The sequence below is a fragment of the Felis catus genome, chromosome C1 (genome assembly GCF_018350175.1).
Source record: "Felis catus isolate Fca126 chromosome C1, F.catus_Fca126_mat1.0, whole genome shotgun sequence".
Taxonomy (NCBI): Eukaryota; Metazoa; Chordata; class Mammalia; order Carnivora; family Felidae; genus Felis; species Felis catus.
Genome location: NC_058375.1, coordinates 73,483,755 through 73,502,711, shown reverse-complemented (window position 1 = coordinate 73,502,711; position 18,957 = coordinate 73,483,755). Strand labels below are relative to the sequence as shown.

General features: G+C 37.3%; 1 protein-coding gene across 4 annotated transcripts in view; it reads right to left on the bottom strand.

The window, feature by feature from the left end:
• Nucleotides 1-404: 404 nt before the first annotated feature.
• HS2ST1 (heparan sulfate 2-O-sulfotransferase 1) overlaps nucleotides 405-18,957 on the bottom strand; it is a 175,564-nt gene continuing 157,011 nt past the window's right edge. For 3 of the 4 annotated variants that reach the window (XM_045036139.1, XM_006934882.5, XM_019837380.3), the window contains 4 exons: nucleotides 18,176-18,314; nucleotides 7,242-7,339; nucleotides 5,387-5,544; nucleotides 405-4,385 (listed from right to left, as the gene is read on the bottom strand). In XM_045036139.1, coding sequence (XP_044892074.1) covers nucleotides 4,156-4,385; nucleotides 5,387-5,544; nucleotides 7,242-7,339; nucleotides 18,176-18,314 — 625 coding nt within the window. In that variant the 3' untranslated portion in view covers nucleotides 405-4,155. The remainder of the gene's footprint in view (nucleotides 4,386-5,386; nucleotides 5,545-7,241; nucleotides 7,340-18,175; nucleotides 18,315-18,957) is intronic. The other variant, XM_003990280.6, reaches the window with a different exon arrangement.

The window sequence follows — 18,957 nt, the reverse complement described above, 5'->3', positions numbered from 1 at the left end:
TGAATTGGCAGTGCATTTGAAACAGGGATGCTTCTCCCTCAAAAGGCTGCCTGAGCAGCAGTTCGGTGGGCTTGGTACAGCAATTCTGCAGAGGGTAAATGGATGCAAAACTCTCACAGCGATCGCCCTGCTTCCTCTCACAGTGAATAGCACTAATTTATGAAGAGGCGGATTTTCAAACCATAAAGTAGAAGCACCTGGGCCTCTTACAGACAAACTTCATAAGAGGTTACAGTACCATACCCTACTTCTCATAATAAAGGCTTCTAGGACCATAGGTGTGGTTGGAAATGATCAATGGGAAAACCTAGATGGCTTACACAGATGTTCTCTACATAGAATTTGAATATAAATTAAAATACCAGCTATGCACTTGGGAACCAGCCTTTAGTTAAATCCTCTAGTGCGTTTAAGAACTTTTATTTCATTTTATTAGAAAAAGAGAATCGTCTACAAACTATTTTCTTTCTAACTATGCAAATACAATGAGCAAATCATCTGTAATATCAAAATACTGTTTGTAAACCACTGATGGCACTAACAATTTCAGGAATTTCCAGTAGGACATATATTGAGAAAGAGCAACACCAGATTTCAAATTATAGGCATTAACTGAATTTTAAGACTACAAAATAAAATTTAAAGTTTAAAAGTCAGTAAGTTTAAGTTCTCTGATTTTCAATAATTGAAACCCAATCACCAAGAATTCAGAAGCACCCAGTATGTTCAAAGTTGCACAGATGGGTATGGATGATAGAAAAGTAATCCCCATGCAATATTTTAAGTGTTGCTATCAGATATATTTAAGTGATACTTTACAGATTAAAGCTCCGTAAAACCAAAATATATCCTCCCCATTATATTTTAAAAGTCACAATAATTTATCAACAGTTGCCATTTCACAGCAATTAGAAAACAGGAGTTGATACAAGTTGAACAAAAAAAAAGTACTTTTTCCTCTTTTAGGAAATAAACATAGATGTACACACACACACACACACACACACACACACACACACACACATAACATCGTTTTTTTACAATACAGAGTGGTTAATTTGCTTTTGTATTATTAAAAAAAAAAATTCCCTATGGTCAAAATACTGAAAAAGCGCAAAGGCTGAAAAAAGGAAACCACATTTGCCACTTTTAAAAAATACATTATTGTCTCAGTGGTTCTATGTTTTTATTTTTATTATTAATATAAAGTTAGGTATTACGAGGACTCTGCGGTTGTCAGACTCCTAGGGCTGTATTGGACCAGACGGAATTAAATCTAACCCTTTCTCAGTCTCCAGGAAGGATACTCCCTAACCTATCCTACAAGATGACAGAATAAATGCCTCTATTCCAAACTGTTAAACTGGGAAAGAAAACATGCTCACTTGAAAGCAATCTAACTCATGAAAGTTTATGAATCTGTGGGAGAGACCGCCCGAATGAGAAAGATATTCTTTGGATAGAAGTTAGGAGCTTTTGGAAGTATATAAACTTTTAGGTCACTAGAATACAGATTTAAAAATGATTTTTCCATAAATAATGATCTATTACAGGAGTTGGTAAACTACAACCAATGGTCCCTATCTGGCATGTCACTTGCTTTTGTAATAAAGTTTTATTGGAACACAGCCATGCTCACTCATTTATGTGCTATCTATCCTTGCTTTTGTGTTAACATGACAAGCGTTGAGTAGTTTCGACAGGGACTGTACAGACTGCAAAGCCTAAAACATATACTCTCCGTATCTTCAAAGGAAAAGTTGACTGAACCCATGATGTAGGGCACTCCATACTACTCTAGTTTCCTAAGAGTTAGTGCACCTCAAGAAGATTTTAGCGTGTACTCCAAGAGTAACCTGCATACTGGGGGTTCCTTAGCAGAATAAATGTCAAACACATCACCTTAAGGTGGTGCTTTACTTTTGGGCAAGGGAATAATTTGTATAGATTTTCAACAAATATCTGTAAAAGTTAATAAATACACAAGAAAGAAAGAAAGCCAAGTAAGAAAAGTGTGCCTGCCAATGTTCTCTTAATATCCTCCTAGTATTGGAGGTGGGAGGGAAGGGCGCTAAACTGATTCTTTCCACCAACTTCCTTTAGCTTTTCTTTAAATCTATGTTTTTTCATTAAGTAGTGTTCCCTCCTCACCTCCCATACAGTTAATAACCTTTAGAGTAGTCTGCCTAAAATGTTTGCCTAGTTTGTGAGGACTTGTTCAGGAATAGTGTTTATTTAAACTAAACATAGTAAAGATTATTCTTTTAGAAAACGTGTCTAAAAATCTTATCTCAGTTACTCCAAGAAGGGAAAGATGGCAAAGAACGCACAGGGTAATGAAACTCTGCAAAATATACCTGAACAACCAGAGGTAAAAAAGAGCTACCATTTCTGAATGGTAATGGAAAATAAAACCAGACAAGTCTCTCCAAAGTTGAAGAGCAAATTGTACCCTGCCCTGAGTCAGCTAAGAAAGTCTTTTTCAAACAGGGAACCTCCTGAACTCAAGCAGCTGTTCATGAATCTTTAAGAGTTAGTTCACAGGTGTTTCGTATTTCCATAGTTGTTGAAACAGAGAAGATAAAACAGAGAAGATATTTATCAAACACAAATTTCTATCAAGATTCACTTTTTTCCCCAACCAGCTAATAAGTGGACTTTTCCCTTTCTTTGTTAAAAAAATGAATGGTAGGAAACCATATGTTAAAGATGTTTCCATAATACCTTACGTTTATATAGCGCATTACAGTTTTCAAAGTGCTTTCACATGCCATCTCATGTAATCCTCACAACACCCCTGCGAGGTAGGTACAGCAGGTATTAGTATCCTCATTTCAAGATGAGGAAATTGAGGCAAAGAGAGGTTAAGTGACTTGCCCGAGATCACACAGCTGATAAGCGGCAGAGCCAGGACCAGAAATCAAATTTTCTGACTCCTTGTCCAGTACTCCTTCCACTATAGCTACTGCCCCAATTATGAACAATGTACTGTGTATCAAAATTGAAAGGTTACTGAAGTTCATTTCAGTGATGTCTTAACAGTAAAGTTAAATGAGAACTACAAGAACAGTAGGTCTGATGATTTTACTTAATAAAACGGGTGCAAAACCACTTTTATCTAATTACGTCTAACCTTTTGGTCCAAATACATAAAATATGCAATATTTACAGCATTTTCCTTTCTTTTTTTGTAAATGCAATGCTTTAAAACACATTATAAAGCACCTTAGTAAAAATAGTCTACAAGTAAAAGTACAGAAGTAGGAAAATCCTACCCATACCACAGCTCACTAATGGAGTTATAATATGGAATCACCAATGTCAGTTTACTGCTTTACAAATAACCCATGGGGGAACAAATACTAAACTTACTTTTTTGACATTAATGTGTGGAAGTCTTAAACTAAAACGTCAGCATTCTTTGAAGTGTCTCCCCAGTCTTAGGTAGTGGGGAGACAGGAATGAGAAATACTGCTTTGATTATTTTAAAATTGGTTTTTAACACTAAAAATCTTTTTTTTTTTTAAAGAATATTAAAACGGCTTACATAAATATGGGCAATTCCAACTACAGCAGAGACATTCTCAGCAAACAGGATCAAACATTCCAGTAAATTTCATGAGACAGGATTCACGAAAACAAAGCACACACTGCCCAACAGTTAATAACACTATTCGGTACAGGTGTGTATCTCGAACCTCCAGGTGAAGGTGGAAGTAGCAAATGGACTCATCTTCATTCATGGTTAGTTGGAAAAAAAATGCTTTATCAAAAAGGGAGTATCAGAACTTTTTTGTGAAATCGTATTTAGCCTCTGACTAGACCTGCTATGTGTTGATTTTTAGGTGATGTGTAGGCTTTTTCCAGGCAGGAGATTATAACTCCCATGAAAATTTAACCAGGGGGGTAAAAAAAAAAAAAAAAAAGAAAAAAAAGAAAAAAAAGAAAGAAAGACAAAAAGGCTGAAACTTAAACTTCTCAGGCCACTGAAACTTACCAGCCAGTATCTACTTCCTCGGTGTTTCTGTCTGTTTCCTAACTTGGCTCAATACAAATTGTCTTATACACCTATCAGCAACCGAGCTGTAGAGCTGAGAACTAGGGTGAAGACAGGGTGAAAGTTTTAGTTCAAGAATCGAACAGTCACACCTGTACTCAGTTCGATTTAGGGTAAATCTTTTCATAGAAAAAGTTTTGTGCGAGGATGTAGAGGTCTCCGTCTTTTTCCCGTACGGCGTGGGCTCTGATGAACTGGAACTGCTCCAGAGCAAACTCATAGAACTCGTTCTCCATTTTCCATATGTCAGACTGCTGCAGTTTTGCAATGGTTTGTTTAGTGGGGAGCTTCTTCTCCGTGGTTTTCCTAAGATGAGATTTCTTTCCTACTTACAAATGAGAAAGAGAAAAGGTAAATACTTGTGAGAACAAACAATGGATGCTTCTTTATGTGAAAAGATGAAGTCAATGTGGCACATTGAAGGGTGGGTAACAACTGTTTTGCATTAATATCATTCAGACAAAAATGGTGCCCTAAACCTACTAGAACTGTGATTTACTCCTTCATAATGTAAATCCTCAACCTGTTTACAGACTTAATTAGCTGTCAAATAATAAAAATAAGGATCACCATCAGTAAAGAGTAGGCTGTCACCTTACATACTGTAGTCTCAAATGCTTGGTGTTCTGACTAGTTTATTTTTTAAAATATGACAAAATATCTAACTAAATACTAGTTAGATATTCAAATATTCAAACTAAATACTAGTTTTACCATAACCTGCATTCTCTCTGTGTTAGAAGCTAGGGCCCATGCATACTCTAGGAAGTTGCTAGACTGCATCTTTGCAAAGAACAGGGGAAAAAATCAGAATCGGACTGGACCAGAGCACTGTCACTTTTGGATATGTCACACTGTCAAGGCTGCTGAAGCACACTTAACCATGACAGACACAGCACATGCTGATGATCATCATGAACGTGACTCAGTCTCACCATCCCACCCCTACTTTAAACAGCGTTCGGCAGGTAGATCTAAGGTGCAATATGGTCATAATGTTTGGTATCTGCCATCAGTTAATATTACACATTTCTAACTAAGGCTGGTTCTGCAGGTCATATTTTTCCACTATTCCTACAATGCCTTCTAATTATCATCTAATGCATGTTTATTCAAAAAATATTGTGTGTGTGTGTGTGTGTGTGTGTGTGTGTGTGTGTGTGTGCCAGGCACTGTTTTGTATTGAAAATGGTAAGAAGAAATAGGCAATATACCTGCTTTTCTGGACTTATTTCTTGTGCTTTACTCAAGAAACTGAAATCACACATATTTTTCAAGTTGCAAACAAAGTTAAGGACAGCTTACAAAAGAAACCCATCCTTTGTATACCTGTACGGTAGAGTTCTGTAGCACCCCTGAAGAACCGGGGCAAAGCTGCCTCCAGTAACATGATAAAATCTTCAAGCTCTTCAGTAACTCCCACCAGAAAGTATTCATTAATTAGGTTATACTTGGCTTGATCCATGGCCCACCTGCTTCCCACATTCCTAAAACCAAAGAAAAGGAATTAAAAACCTGGCTGTGAAATCTGCTAAGAACTTTTGATGCCTCTGACCCCATGTATTATGGAGGAAACAAACACATGTCCATCCAAAGTCTTAATGCTCTTTTATTAATGTTCCTCGTGGGGAGAGGGGTACTTGATTTCAAAGGTCCCTCCCACTTCTATGAATCTATGGAACAAACTAAAGAAGTTCAATTAAAATCTTCTCAATAATGTCCAAAAGAGCAATACCCTTTATTGCTCTAAGGTCGGCAAACCTTTTCTGTAAAGTGCCAGAGAGTAATAAATACCTCAGGCTTTGCAGGCCATGTGTTCTTATTTAACTTTGCTTTTGCAGAATAAAAACAGACAATAAGTAAATAAATGGAGATGGCTGTGTTCTAGTAAAACTTTATAAAAACAGGTGATGGGCCAAATTTGGTCTCCAGGTTGTAATCCGTCAATCCCTGTTCTAAGGAAATGACTAAAAATTGAGAAGATGTTCTTCCTATGCTTGTTATGCTGTTATTATGCTCTGATATAGTCTATTAAGAACTTAAGGCACATAGTGATCCAGTAACATGTCTCAAACAATGAGGAAAAGAATGAAGGCATTCTTTGCATTTCTCGCCACAGTTTTAAGGAAGATACTAACTTTGTGTTCCTTTCTAGTTTTCCTATTAAAATGATTGATTAGAACATATAAATATGTATAAAAATGTGTCATTTTTTTAAACTGTAAACTCTGCACATGCTGAGGAAATAAACTCTTTATGGAAGATAAAATATCTTTTTATTTTCCACCTCACGTTTATTGGTAAACTAGACCACAACCATAATGTTGTCTTCTCTCAAAGTAAAAAGTCAGTTAATAGTAAAACCTGGTGAATGATTTACCCACTAAGCCTTTTCTTGATCTAACGTGAGTGGCTAAAACAATAAGCTTAGGAGAAAACGAGGTTTATGAAATAACCCCTGAACTCTAAATGAAGAGCTCTGCTGGAATAGGGCAAAACATGTAACACCAAAAACAAAAAAATAAAAACCAGCATCTGATGGGGCGCCTGGGTGGCTCCATCAGTGAAGTGTCCGACTCTTGATCTTGGCTTGGGTCATGATCTCACAATTCGCGGGCCTGAGCCCTGCACTGGGCTCTGCACTAACAGCACAAATGGGCCTCCATGGAATTCTGTCTCCCTCTTTCAAAATAAAGAAATAGGGGCGCCTGGGTGGTGCAGTCGGTTAAGCGTCCGACTTCAGCCAGGTCATGATCTCGCGGTCGGTGAGTTCGAGCCCCGCATCAGGCTCTGGGCTGATGGCTCAGAGCCTGGAGCCTGTTTCCGATTCTGTGTCTCCCTCTCTCTGCCCCTCCCCCCGTTCATGCTCTGTCTCTCTCTGTCCCAAAAATAAATAAACGTTGAACAAAACAAAAAAAAAAAAACAAAAAAAAACAAAGAAATAAACTTAAAAAAATAAAGACCAGCATCTGAGAAAACGTTGCAAGGATAAGATGTATGAAGAAACTTTTCAATGCACTTAAAGGTAACTATAAAACTAGAAATTACTTAATTACATGTTATTTTTAGCCTGGTCTTTCACTAATTTCCCTATACTTAGCCCTTGACGAATACATTCACACTTGTGAAATACAGATGCTAGAGAAAACAAAGAAGAGCATCAATTTAAGCTTTATCTCCCTACCAGCATTCCGAGCTGTGGCCGCAGAAGAATGGGATTTGAAGCCAGAGCTTCTCCGGAGCACAGTCTGAGCCGCCCTCAGCTACACATTCATCAAAGGTCTGGAATAAACACAAAGCAGCACATGTGAGCCCTAAACCCAGGTCTCACCTATCAACTGCCCTAACAGGGTAAGTAAGTCATTAAATACACGAGGAGCAGCAGGTGGAATGAGCTAGTGAACTAAAGAGATGGGTGGGTAATGAAAATATACTTAAGATACTGGGGAAAATACATGGATTTTCCTCCTGTCTTTGTTTTATGCCAATGTATATAAGAGGGCTTTTTTTTTTAACTGCATGACTTGAACCCTCTCCCCCGCTTCAGATAATATGTCCTTGAGTGTAAATACTGGTTTATGTTGAATTTGTGTATTTGTAATTTCTATCCCCCTTAGAAAGGAAATTAAATAAAAATAAAGCTAAAGATACTCTATGTGAAATAACCATTTGAGAAGAATATAAAGTAGGGCTACACTTAAGTCTTCTCTCCTTTTCTCATTAAAGCAAACAAAAGCTCATTGTACCAAAAGCAGAAATGACCTCAGACACTTATGACTTGCGTGCCCTCCTGTCCATGGTATCTCACTGAATTAATTAAAAGGAAAAGAGACTCACAGGGTATGAACGTAAAATTAATCAACTCCACTTCCTCAAGCACTTACTATCTGCCACAGGCATTTTAACAGTAGGCCCCGTCTACCTGAAATGACACTGAGATACCAGAGAGCAAACTTGGGAACTCGGGTTGTGGTGACGAGACACCCACAAATGCCACCTGTTATTTCTGAGAGGACAAAGTGTGAAAGAGTGGAGTCAAGGCTCTTGAATTTCTGGAAGCAGGTTTGACCATATTTCAAGTAAGTCTTTAAGGACTCCAAACCTCAGTTTCTAATCTATGCAATTAGATAAACTCAAAGGGCCCTTTCAACCAAAAATCTGAGAACAGTGCAAAAAAATCTTTATACCCAGTGTTGGGCAGTCTCTTTATTCTGGCAACATTCAAAAGACAACAGCAAACACAGTCCACAATCTGCCCATTTCTTTTACCAATGACCTCTTCACTGATACAGTAAAAAGATCTATGACTTGGGTTTGAACCCTGAACCCAGAAAATCTAAGTTTTGTGTTTGTTCCTTATCTAAAAAAGCAGGACAGGATCTTACTTTGAGGAAGAAATAAAATCATGGATGTAAAAGAATCTACCACAGTGACTGGTTCACTGTAGGCATTTGATAAACAGAATGTATCTACGTCTGTGCTTGTCTCTCTCCCCTCCTCCCTGATAGTCAAGTACAATGTCTTGTTGGTTCTTGTTCTCCTTGACCTTCACAGCATTTGACCACCCTCTCCTTTCTGAAATCTCCTGGTCTCTCTGCCCCTAAGAGATTCTTGTTTACTTCTTTGGACACTGCCCCTTCTGGCTTTGCTGGTTCTCTGTACCTTTCTGAATGTATTATTATTATCTTCTTTGAAGGCATGTTTTGGTCCTCCTAATAGTTACGGAAATTCATCTCAACTATCTTCTCTTTGCCCACTCCCTTCCTTAGCTTATTCACATTTCCTACTTCCTTGGCTTCATTTATAATTTCTAGGCAAAGAAATTCCAAATCTGTACCTCCAGATCCATTACTTTTCATCTTCTAATACCTCGTGTGCATTTTCATTTGAATTTCCACTATTACCTCATACTCAATACTTCAGGCAACAGAATTACACTGCCTGTGTAATTCAGACTGAAGATCTCAGAACATTTCCTAACACTTCCTTCTTCTCTCTCCCCTAACATCATTGAGGTCATGTCTTTCCAATCTATCTTTTCTTTTTTCAACCTTGCTTTTATCAGGGTCCCACAATGCTGTGTTTCCATTGTTACAATCACTTTCTAATGGGCTCCCCACCTTCCTCCCTTCAACCTGTTCTGTACAGGCATCAGATTAGTGGAAGGAGTCACTTCTAACATCCAATACTCAGAAACCTTCAATGGTTTCCGGTGTGTCAACAACAACAAAAAAAATCCAAATTTTTTATTCTGGCTTTAAGAAATGCTTCATACTCTGCCCTCAATATGCTAGTCTAGCTCATCTCTATGTGTAACTTCCATCTTTACCAGATTAGCCTGTTTTGTAGTTTCTCAAGCATGTGATATGTACCTTAAATCTATATACTTTTGTTGACTACATTTACTTCCTCTGAAAGTGCCTTCCTTCTACCATTGTAGTTTACATGAAGCTACTCTCTCCAATGATTCTGGCCCAAAGTGACTCTTACCTTCTTTGGACTCATATAAATTAATGATATACTGCCTTGTAATAGCCATCTCTTAGGATCCAGGTATCTGTATCTACATATATATCCTTACCTGAAGAACTTGCTTCATGTACTTTTTTTTTTTTATGTGTGTTATGTTCTCTCTCCTCAACTACAAAGAGAAGTTCTTTGAGGGATCATGCAGTATGCATTTGTGTCCTTTACCGCACACAATCTACTGCCAAGCAAATTGTCTGCATAATCAGTAGTTGTAAATGCACTGCAGGGAACTTACATAAATACTAAAGGCACAGTTCCAGTGAGGACGAATATAGGGGCAGTAACATCTTTTCATGAAGCATTTTGACAGTCCTTAGAGTTCTCTCAAATTCTCTTAGGATCTCTCTATAGCTAGATACACAAACACAAATTATATATACACAAATAAAGTGAAAACACCTCAGTTTACTCTTCAGACTCAATAAACCCCATTTTAGTGGCCATAACGTTATTGCTCAATCTTACTAGATGGTCTGACTCAGATGTGCTGGCCTAAGTCACTTCCTAAAAAGTAGTTTTATTATCGTTTATGCCAACTTGTAGCTCATAAAAATAAAACAACTGATGTATGTATCTCTACCATGTTCCAATTTCCAAGAAATCTTTGGCTCAATGAACTGAGTGATGATATATTGGAAGGTTTCTGACTCCATGCCTATCCAATTTAAAAAAGATCCTAGATCATAGTGAGGTGCCTCTGAAGCTCAGAAGAAGCGCTCTGCTTCTTTACGCCTCTATCTGATTAAAGTCCCAGATAGAAAATAAACGAATTATTAAGGTGATTGTGGGTGAATGCACAATCTCTACCACCATTTTGTGTAAGACTCAAACATTAAAAAGATTTTGCTTAAATATAAGAAACTAGGATATTAAAATACTGCAGTATTTTTTCTTCCTTTTTTAATTTTTAAATTTTTAAGTGACCTCTACACACAAATCGAATTTACAATCCTGTGATCAAGGATCATATGCTCTACCGACTGACCAGCCAGGCGCCCCTAAATGCTACAGTATTAGAAGTTTCCAGATTTGCTCTGTGGACAACTTTGGGAATTTATCCACTATTGGAATTAAAACAGATTAATGAATAAGCATGTATTAAATTCTATAGTTAGCCAACTCCTAATTCCTGTGCTCAACTCTTGAAGTATTTTTGTATTTCAAATAAAAAAATGTGTAGATATTCTTCAAATCTACTTTTGGCCAGTGATTTTAAATCTGCTAGCCCATTCTGGGAGTCTCCCAAAATCCATTCTTCCAGAGTCAACAGAAATTTACCTTCTCTTACAGTTAGGTATAGCCATGTGACTAAGCTCCTGTCAGTGCATTGGAGGCAGAAGTGATGTGAACAGGTTCTGGGTCATTTGGTTATTAAAAGGAAACTGCGGGGCTCCTGGGTGGCTCAGTCGGTTGAGCGTCCGACTTCGGCTCAGGTCATGATCTCGCGGTCTATGAGTTCGAACCCCATGTCGGGCTCTGTGCTGACAGCTCAGAGCCTGGAGCCTGCTTCAGAGTCTGTGTCTCCCTCTCTCTCTGCCCCTCCCCCGCTCATGGTCTGTCTCTCTCTCTCTCTCTCTCTGTCAAAAGTAAATAAAACATTAAAAAAAAATTAAAAAAAAAAAAAAAGGAAATTGCTTGCCTTCTACTTCCTTTCTTCCCACAAGCAAGAAGGCAGATATAGTGGTGACCCAAATTCAACCAAGCACATAAGGACAATGTCTTAAAGAACAGCACAATTGGGGCGCCTGGGTGGCGCAGTCGGTTTAGCGTCCGACTTCAGCCAGGTCACGATCTCGCGGTCCGTGAGTTCGAGCCCCGCGTCAGGCTCTGGGCTGATGGCTCGGAGCCTGGAGCCTGTTTCCGATTCTGTGTCTCCCTCTCTCTCTGCCCCTCCCCCGTTCATGCTCTGTCTCTCTCTGTCCCAAAAATAGATAAACGTTAAAAAAAAAAAAATTAAAAAAAAAAAAAAAAAAAAAGAACAGCACAATTACAGTATGGAAGGAACCTAGGTCCCTGAATAACAGTGTGGAGCTTAGTTGCTCTAAGAGCCTGGGCCCCTCACTTTTAGGGTTTTAAGTATAAAAATATTATTTAAATTATCTGGACTTCTTTCTTTTAGAAGTTTAGCATCTATTTTAACTAATTCACCTACCAAATATTTTATTAGACAATATAAAGGTGGAAAAATAGATCGGGTTTTGCCTCCTGTGTGGTTCCTTCTTATCATCTGGGGGCAGAGTTTTGCTCCCATCAACTAAAAGAGACGATCTAAACATGGCCAGTAGCAAGGAAGACGTGGAGGAAACAACGGACTATGAATAATAAAAAACTGGTGAACGTACATGAGTGTGCCATGTCTTAGCATAAGAGAAATTCACCCATTTCTACGTAAATATCTGATGAATAAAGTAAAGCATTTCCTAGCAAGAGAAACCAAATTAAGATAACTCAATACCATCTTTAGCACATCACCCTGATAAACTGGTCCACTAAGATTTTAATCAAGATGAGCTGTTTCACTGACTCCTCTACAGTGACATTAGCACTTGGGTTTCTGTATTCATAGCAGAACATGCCATTCAAATGCATGGTCATCAAAACTTTCCTGCTTACCTGCTAGCTTTTATTAGCTTTGCACACATTTTGGTCATATTTCAGAAACAGGATTTTCTATACATAAATCTTTTTCTCTTATAAAATTTCAAGTCCTTAAGATCAAAGGCAAAAACAAATAAAAACACTCCAGACTCTGTTCCTCTCCCACAAAACCTGGTTCAGTACACCAAAGAAACAAAAAATTATGATCACCTTTTTCACTTAAAGGCCATCTTTGTTTAGAAAGAACAATTTTTTGTCAACAAGGTACAGATATTTTTAAAAGCATGCAACTCCAAATATTCTCTAGACTATTTAGATTATTAGTTTAGATACTTCACTCTTAAAATTGAAGTTTAAAAAAATTAATCAAAATTTGATGCTTGATAGTGATGACGATTATATTTACATTCAAACCCTTTTCTGCAAATGAACTTACATAGAAAACCAAAGCTAAGAGTAAGCTCCCTCAATTTCCTGCTTAGACAAAAGCTTATCTGCATCTCTAGCCCCCTGCTGCCCTCATATTTAAGGAGGTGTTTCCTTCTCCTATCTTTGAATACCATCCTCACCCCTTTCTAAGACCCTGCTCCATCAATTTTCTCTACTCTTCTGTATCATCCATCACCCCTGCTCCCTTTGGATACATACTGTGCCCAAGTGTCTGTCATCTTAAAGAAACATTTCCTGATGTGTTTTGTTCCTTCTAAAGCCAAACTTCTATCTCAAGAGTCGTCTTTCCTCTCAGTCTTAACTTCATTTCTCAGTTACTCCTTGACCCTTTGGATTCTACTTATATTACTTTCTCAAACATCCCTAATGACCTCCCCATTGACAAATCTAAGGGACAGTTTTAAATCCCCAATGCGCTAACTTCTTTGCAATGGAAATTATTTTCCCATCTATTTCAAGGACCTCATTCAAGGACCTGATTCTCTGCACCTCAGTCCCCCGGCCGTGCTCCTCTTTCTCTGCCTACCCCTTAAACGCCAGCAGTCCCCAGAACTACATACTTGCTCCCCCTCATTTTCTTCTTTCTTTTTCATCTGGTCCTCTTTTCACATTCTATATGTCTTCCAAGTGCAATTTCATTCAATCTCTTGTTTCAATTCCCACCTAATGTTGCTAACTCCCAAATCTATAGTTTAGTTTAGACCTATTTCTTGAGATACAAATACAATTTCTAGTGGCTAACTCCACTTACTTCTACATGACTAAAGATAATGTCCAGTTTGAACTCATCATCTCTTTCTTAAACTCCTGTTTTCTCTCTTTTGGTGAAAGGAAACACCTATGGTTCAATCAGAAACCTGGGAAGAAGACAAGTGAAGGCTGACTCTGCGTTGTGTACCTTTTACTGAGCTGTAAAGAATTATATTGCTTTCCTGTGATGCTTTTTCTATATAATAAAATACTTTCTATGCAAACAGTAGTTTCTCACATGCCTTTATGAGACAGAATAGTAAAATTCATGCTCTATATACAAACCATGGTCAGGGGGTTGTGAATTGCTAAGAACTTCGGAGGCGATATTTTGTAAGTTAATGGCAGGATCAGGTAGTACGGATTTCTTCTAAACTCATTACTATCTTTTATAAGTTAACACATATTTTTAGGTAGAATATTCTAAATTCACTATTATCCAGCAGCTGTCAATTAAGTCTAGTTAATTTAGAGTAAGAAATAAAAAGAATACAAACTGGGGTAGGAATTGTAATCCCTGGGACCACTGAGTACTTAACAACATAAACTGACTCTCCTTCAGACTGTTATTTACAGCAAGTTAACTACTCTAAGAATAACCCCACCTTGGTGTTCTGCTAATAAAACAATAGTTCATAAAAAAAAATGTTTAACAATCTATAGGGGAGTTCAAACCTGAAAGATTTAGAAAATAAATTTTACATATTTAGAAAATGTGAGTGATGAGAATTATAGGTGCAGTTAATATTATTTAGAAGCCACAGGAAGGCCTACATTGAAAGAAGGACTGAGAGACAAACCATGGTTATTCAAACTTGGATATTTGGTAGATATTTTCTCCAAATCAACAGTGTACCTGTCACTCGGCAGAAAACGACAGTGTTAGTAGCTCAGTGTTTTCAAATGGTGACATCTGGCAATGTCTGGAGACATTTTTGGTTTTCACAATGGGTGGCAGTGGGGGGGGGGGTAAGGGGGGACAGGATGCTGCTAGTCAATGATCAGAGCTGCTGGTAAACATCCTACATGTATAGGCAGCCCCTCACAACAAGCAGTTGTCTGGCCCCAAACAACAGTGTTGAGGCTGAGAATTCTGTGGCAGTGACAAAAGTTAAGCTTTCAAACAAAAAAATAAAATTTCAGAAAACTTGATCTGCCACCGTAAGTTTGACAGTTTCCCAATACTTAAAGACTTCTCTGATGTGATCAGTGGTGATATTAATGAATAGTCTTATATTCTGGTACTATATAATCAAATGCGTCAGTGATCAGTGGTGATATTAATGAATAGTCTTATATTCTGGTACTATATAATCAAATGCGTCAACATTTGGAAGGTCCACATAACTCAGTGTGTGTGAATATGTTTCCAATGACCAATGCATGATGTTACAAAATTATGCTCTGTTAAAAAATCCATTCAAAGTATAAAATGTATCAATGGATTTTAACGTAGCAGAGCATAAAAAGTTCACTGCTGTGTTTTCAGATTCCGCACTTCAAAGACTTTAAGAAACTACTACTTGCCAGGTTTTAGTGTAATATTAAGAAGAACATCTATAATCTTCTAAAAAGGCTATTAAAATCCTCCCTTTTCCAATTACGTATCTGTGCAAATCTGGATTTTCTTTATATACTTCAACCAAAGGAACATATTTAACAGACTGGTTCAGTAGCAAATATGAAAATCCAACTGTCCATATTAAGCCAGATATTGTAAAAAATCTTGCAAAAATGTAAGATACAACTCTGTATTTTTTTGAAAATGGTTATTTGCACTAAAATATATTATTTATGATACCATATGATGGGCTTCCAACTGTTACCTTTAAATTAATATTTTCTAAATTTCCCAGCAAATTGATACATTTATTGATACTGCTAAATATCAACAGCTGTAACCCACACAAACAAAAGCTTTTTCCAGATCCTTAATAATTTTTAAGAGCAAAAGGAGATCTGACACTATGAAGTTTGAGAATCACTGATTTCTCTATATAGGTTTTTATTGCTTATCTTTAGGTTATTTAATATCCCTACTTTCCAGATGCTGGCCAGAGATTATACTAAAGCAAAACTCCAGTTACAAAATACAAAGAACAGAGTATTTGAAATTTCCCAAATAAATCTTTTGTTCCTTACAAGATCAACTGAAAGCTGTCATAGGCATGCATATGCCTGAAATGTGTTTGAAATGACTGTTTGGCAGTGTAAGGAGGGAGCAATGTAGATTACGGAGTACTGCAGTTTAAAACATAATAGTTGCATATTATCTGATATGCTTCCAAGCATCACTTGAGATGTCAACAATACACAGTTTAATGGAAGTGAAGCCAATGCAAGGTATTTCCAATCTTTGCCAGGTACTTCCTGCGTCATTACAGCCACCTTTTAATCCCCCTTATCTTCAAGTGCCCTGCCATTTAAAAAATGTTATATGCCATGCAGTCTTATCAACTCTATGGATACGAGTTTATTAATTAATGAAAGCTCTTGCCAGTTAGATATGGAGTTATTTGTAATAAAACAACATCATACAGGTTTAGGTCCGAGAATGTTGCCAACACTTGTGTCATGAGAAAGAAGCCAAATTATTAAAAATGTATATTTCAATACGTTTCAAGACCAAAAAGTCCATTTTGCCTATCATAAGATGAAGTAATGGTTGTAATAAAGCATTTGTATACGGCCCTGTACTCATGAGAATTAAGGTAATAGCATTGTGTTGATGTTACTAATATTACATCTAAATACAGATATGTATTAATATGTATTTTATGATGACATAATAAGACAAAAACAAAAACAAACCAAGCCCTATAATATCAGGGGGAAGAATGGTTAAGTCTCTAGGCTTGAGAGGGCATATCTACTTGAAACGTTCAAATATGAAAGGAAAATGCCTGAAGTTTTCTGTGGGCATTGAAAATGCCACTTTGGAACAACTCTCACATACAAATGTTGGGTAGCATCTGGCATTCCCTCCCTCCTTTATAAAGGGTGCAGGGGGCTTAAGACTGTGAGCTCTGGAATTAGAGTACTTGGGTTTAAATTCCAGCTCTACCATTCACTGGTAGCATTAACACTGGGCACGGTACTTAACCTTTCTGTGCCTCAACTTCCCCATCTGTAAAGTGGAGACAATAACAGTACCCACCCTACAGAAATGCTGTACAGGCTACCTGAAAAAATACATATATATAAGTTAAAACAGTACCTGATGCATAATAAGCACTCAATAGATGTGAACTATTATTGTTGTTGTATTAAGTGTTATTATTACCTAATTCCCCAAACTACATAGGGCAGCAACCACTAAACCATGGTATACAGGGCTGACAGTGACAGACAGTGCATGTAGGAACCTCTGTGACTGTAAATCTTTTCCTTACTGACATTAATATTCCTTTGGTCAAAGGAGGGAGATGAATACTAACATTTACTGAGTAAAAAGAGCGTAAATGAGAAGGCTAAACTTTTAAAACACTAAAGGAAGGAAAGGAGGAAGAAGCATTAAGGTGAATTTAGAAATAACTATCAATAAACTGTGAAGTACTAGGTCACAAAAGAGTTTTATTATTCGATTTTATAAAGAAAGTAAATAAAAGAAAATCACCCGCTCACGTGACACAGAAAGCCCATCTAACTTAAGAGAAAAAGTAATTGTTGGATGTTAATTATTATATCCAGTATCTAGCATCATGATTATGCAATTCTTTACGTAAAAGAATACATTAAAAGGTGTAGAATTCACTCATTCAACTCATTTGCCAGGCACTTAACAGATGAACTGGGCACTGTGCTAAACACTAGGGAAACCGGGAGGAATGAAATACAGCCCCTGCTTCAGGGAGTTGACAAGCTTTTAGAGAAGACATACATGTAAACAAATAAATATCACAAATAAATGCTTTAAAAAAGGGTCTGAATGGAGTGCCCTGGGAGCCTTAAAAAGGACACGCCTAACTGCTTATGGGGCACCAGAAAAGACTGTGTCTAACAGTTAACATTTGAGCTGGACCTTAAAAGTGGACAGTTTTCCAGAGTGAAGGAGAGACATTCTAAATACGGGGACAACGCGTGTGCCAAAATTATGAAGGAATAATAAGTTTGGAGGACGGTGACATTTCATGTGGCTGAAGCACCGGGTGCCTGAGGGAAAATGAGGCAGGAGAAGTCGGTCCTGGGTTTCATCAGATGGTGTCTCCTGTGCCTTGGGCAGACTTGTGAGCAATGGGGTCCCAGGAAAGGTGTTCCACCAGAAAACTGACAAATCAGTTTGGTTTCTCAGAAAAATAACTCTGGTGCTACTCTGGAGGAGCACTTAAATAGAAGACAACCCAAGTCTGAATGTGCTTATTAATAAGTAAGACTATTCGCATCTTGCCCGAAGAAAACAGCTGCTTTGGCGAAACAGTGTTCCTAAACCAATGAGCACAAATCAATATAAGCTGCCATCATTAAGACTCAGAGAACCAAAGTACTTACTCAAAACCATCATACGAATGAATAATTATAACGGTCTCAGAGAAAACGGTTAGTTAGGACTATTGTAAAAGAAATATTCAGCTCTAGAACTAAGGTAAAATATTTTTTAAATGACAAAAAATATTGTGTACTCCAAAATATCAACTATATTTTACTTTTGCTTCTTTATACTTTTGGGTTCTTTTCAAAATTTCCACAATAAGCTAGTAGTACCTTCATAATGAATAATAAATTTTAAAGGCAATTATTCATTGCAGTTGATAAACAATTACCTTCATAAACATCTTAAAACTTAACTATTACCTTTTTGTCTCCTTGTTTTCGTCTTCTTAACCCTGGTCTATAATCATCTCCGAATCTCAGAAAATAATAGTAAGAAACTAGCCTCTCAATAGGATCCCTTATAACATTAATGTAAATTGGCTTCTTCTTCACACCAAATCTGAAACAGAACAAAACGTAAAAGGTGAAATCTATATTGTCATTTGTTTTGGGGTGTCCTGAAATTGTAAGTTTGAGGTATTACTTCTATACGGAAAGAAGAATGTGCATTTATTTAAATAAAATAGACTATGTGGAGATTAGGAAACAGTTTATGATTATTTGTTACAATATAATAACCAGGAAATAAGAATTTAAAAATCACTGCTGAAGATAAAGAAGGGAAATTTGAACAAAAATAATTTTTTAAAATTTTACTGGCAAGAATTACATAAAACATCTTAATTTTATATAGCAATGATTTCTCATTTCTGGCCCACCAAACCAGACAAACATTATCAACGGATACAGCATTAAGTCCACACAATATGACCACTGGAGTCAACCTTCTGCTCTTGCTGATTTTATTTTTATTATTATTTTTTTAAATCTTCATTTATTTTTGAGAGAGAAAGAGAGAGCGTGAGCTACGGAGGGGCAGAGAGAGAGGGAGACACAAAATCTGAAGCAGGCTCCAGGCTCCAAGCTGTCAGCACAGAGCCCGACACAGGGCTCAAACTCATGGACCGCGAGATCATGACCTGAGCCGAAGTCGGACGCTTAACCGACTGAGCCACCCAGGCGCCCCATGCTCTTGCTGATTT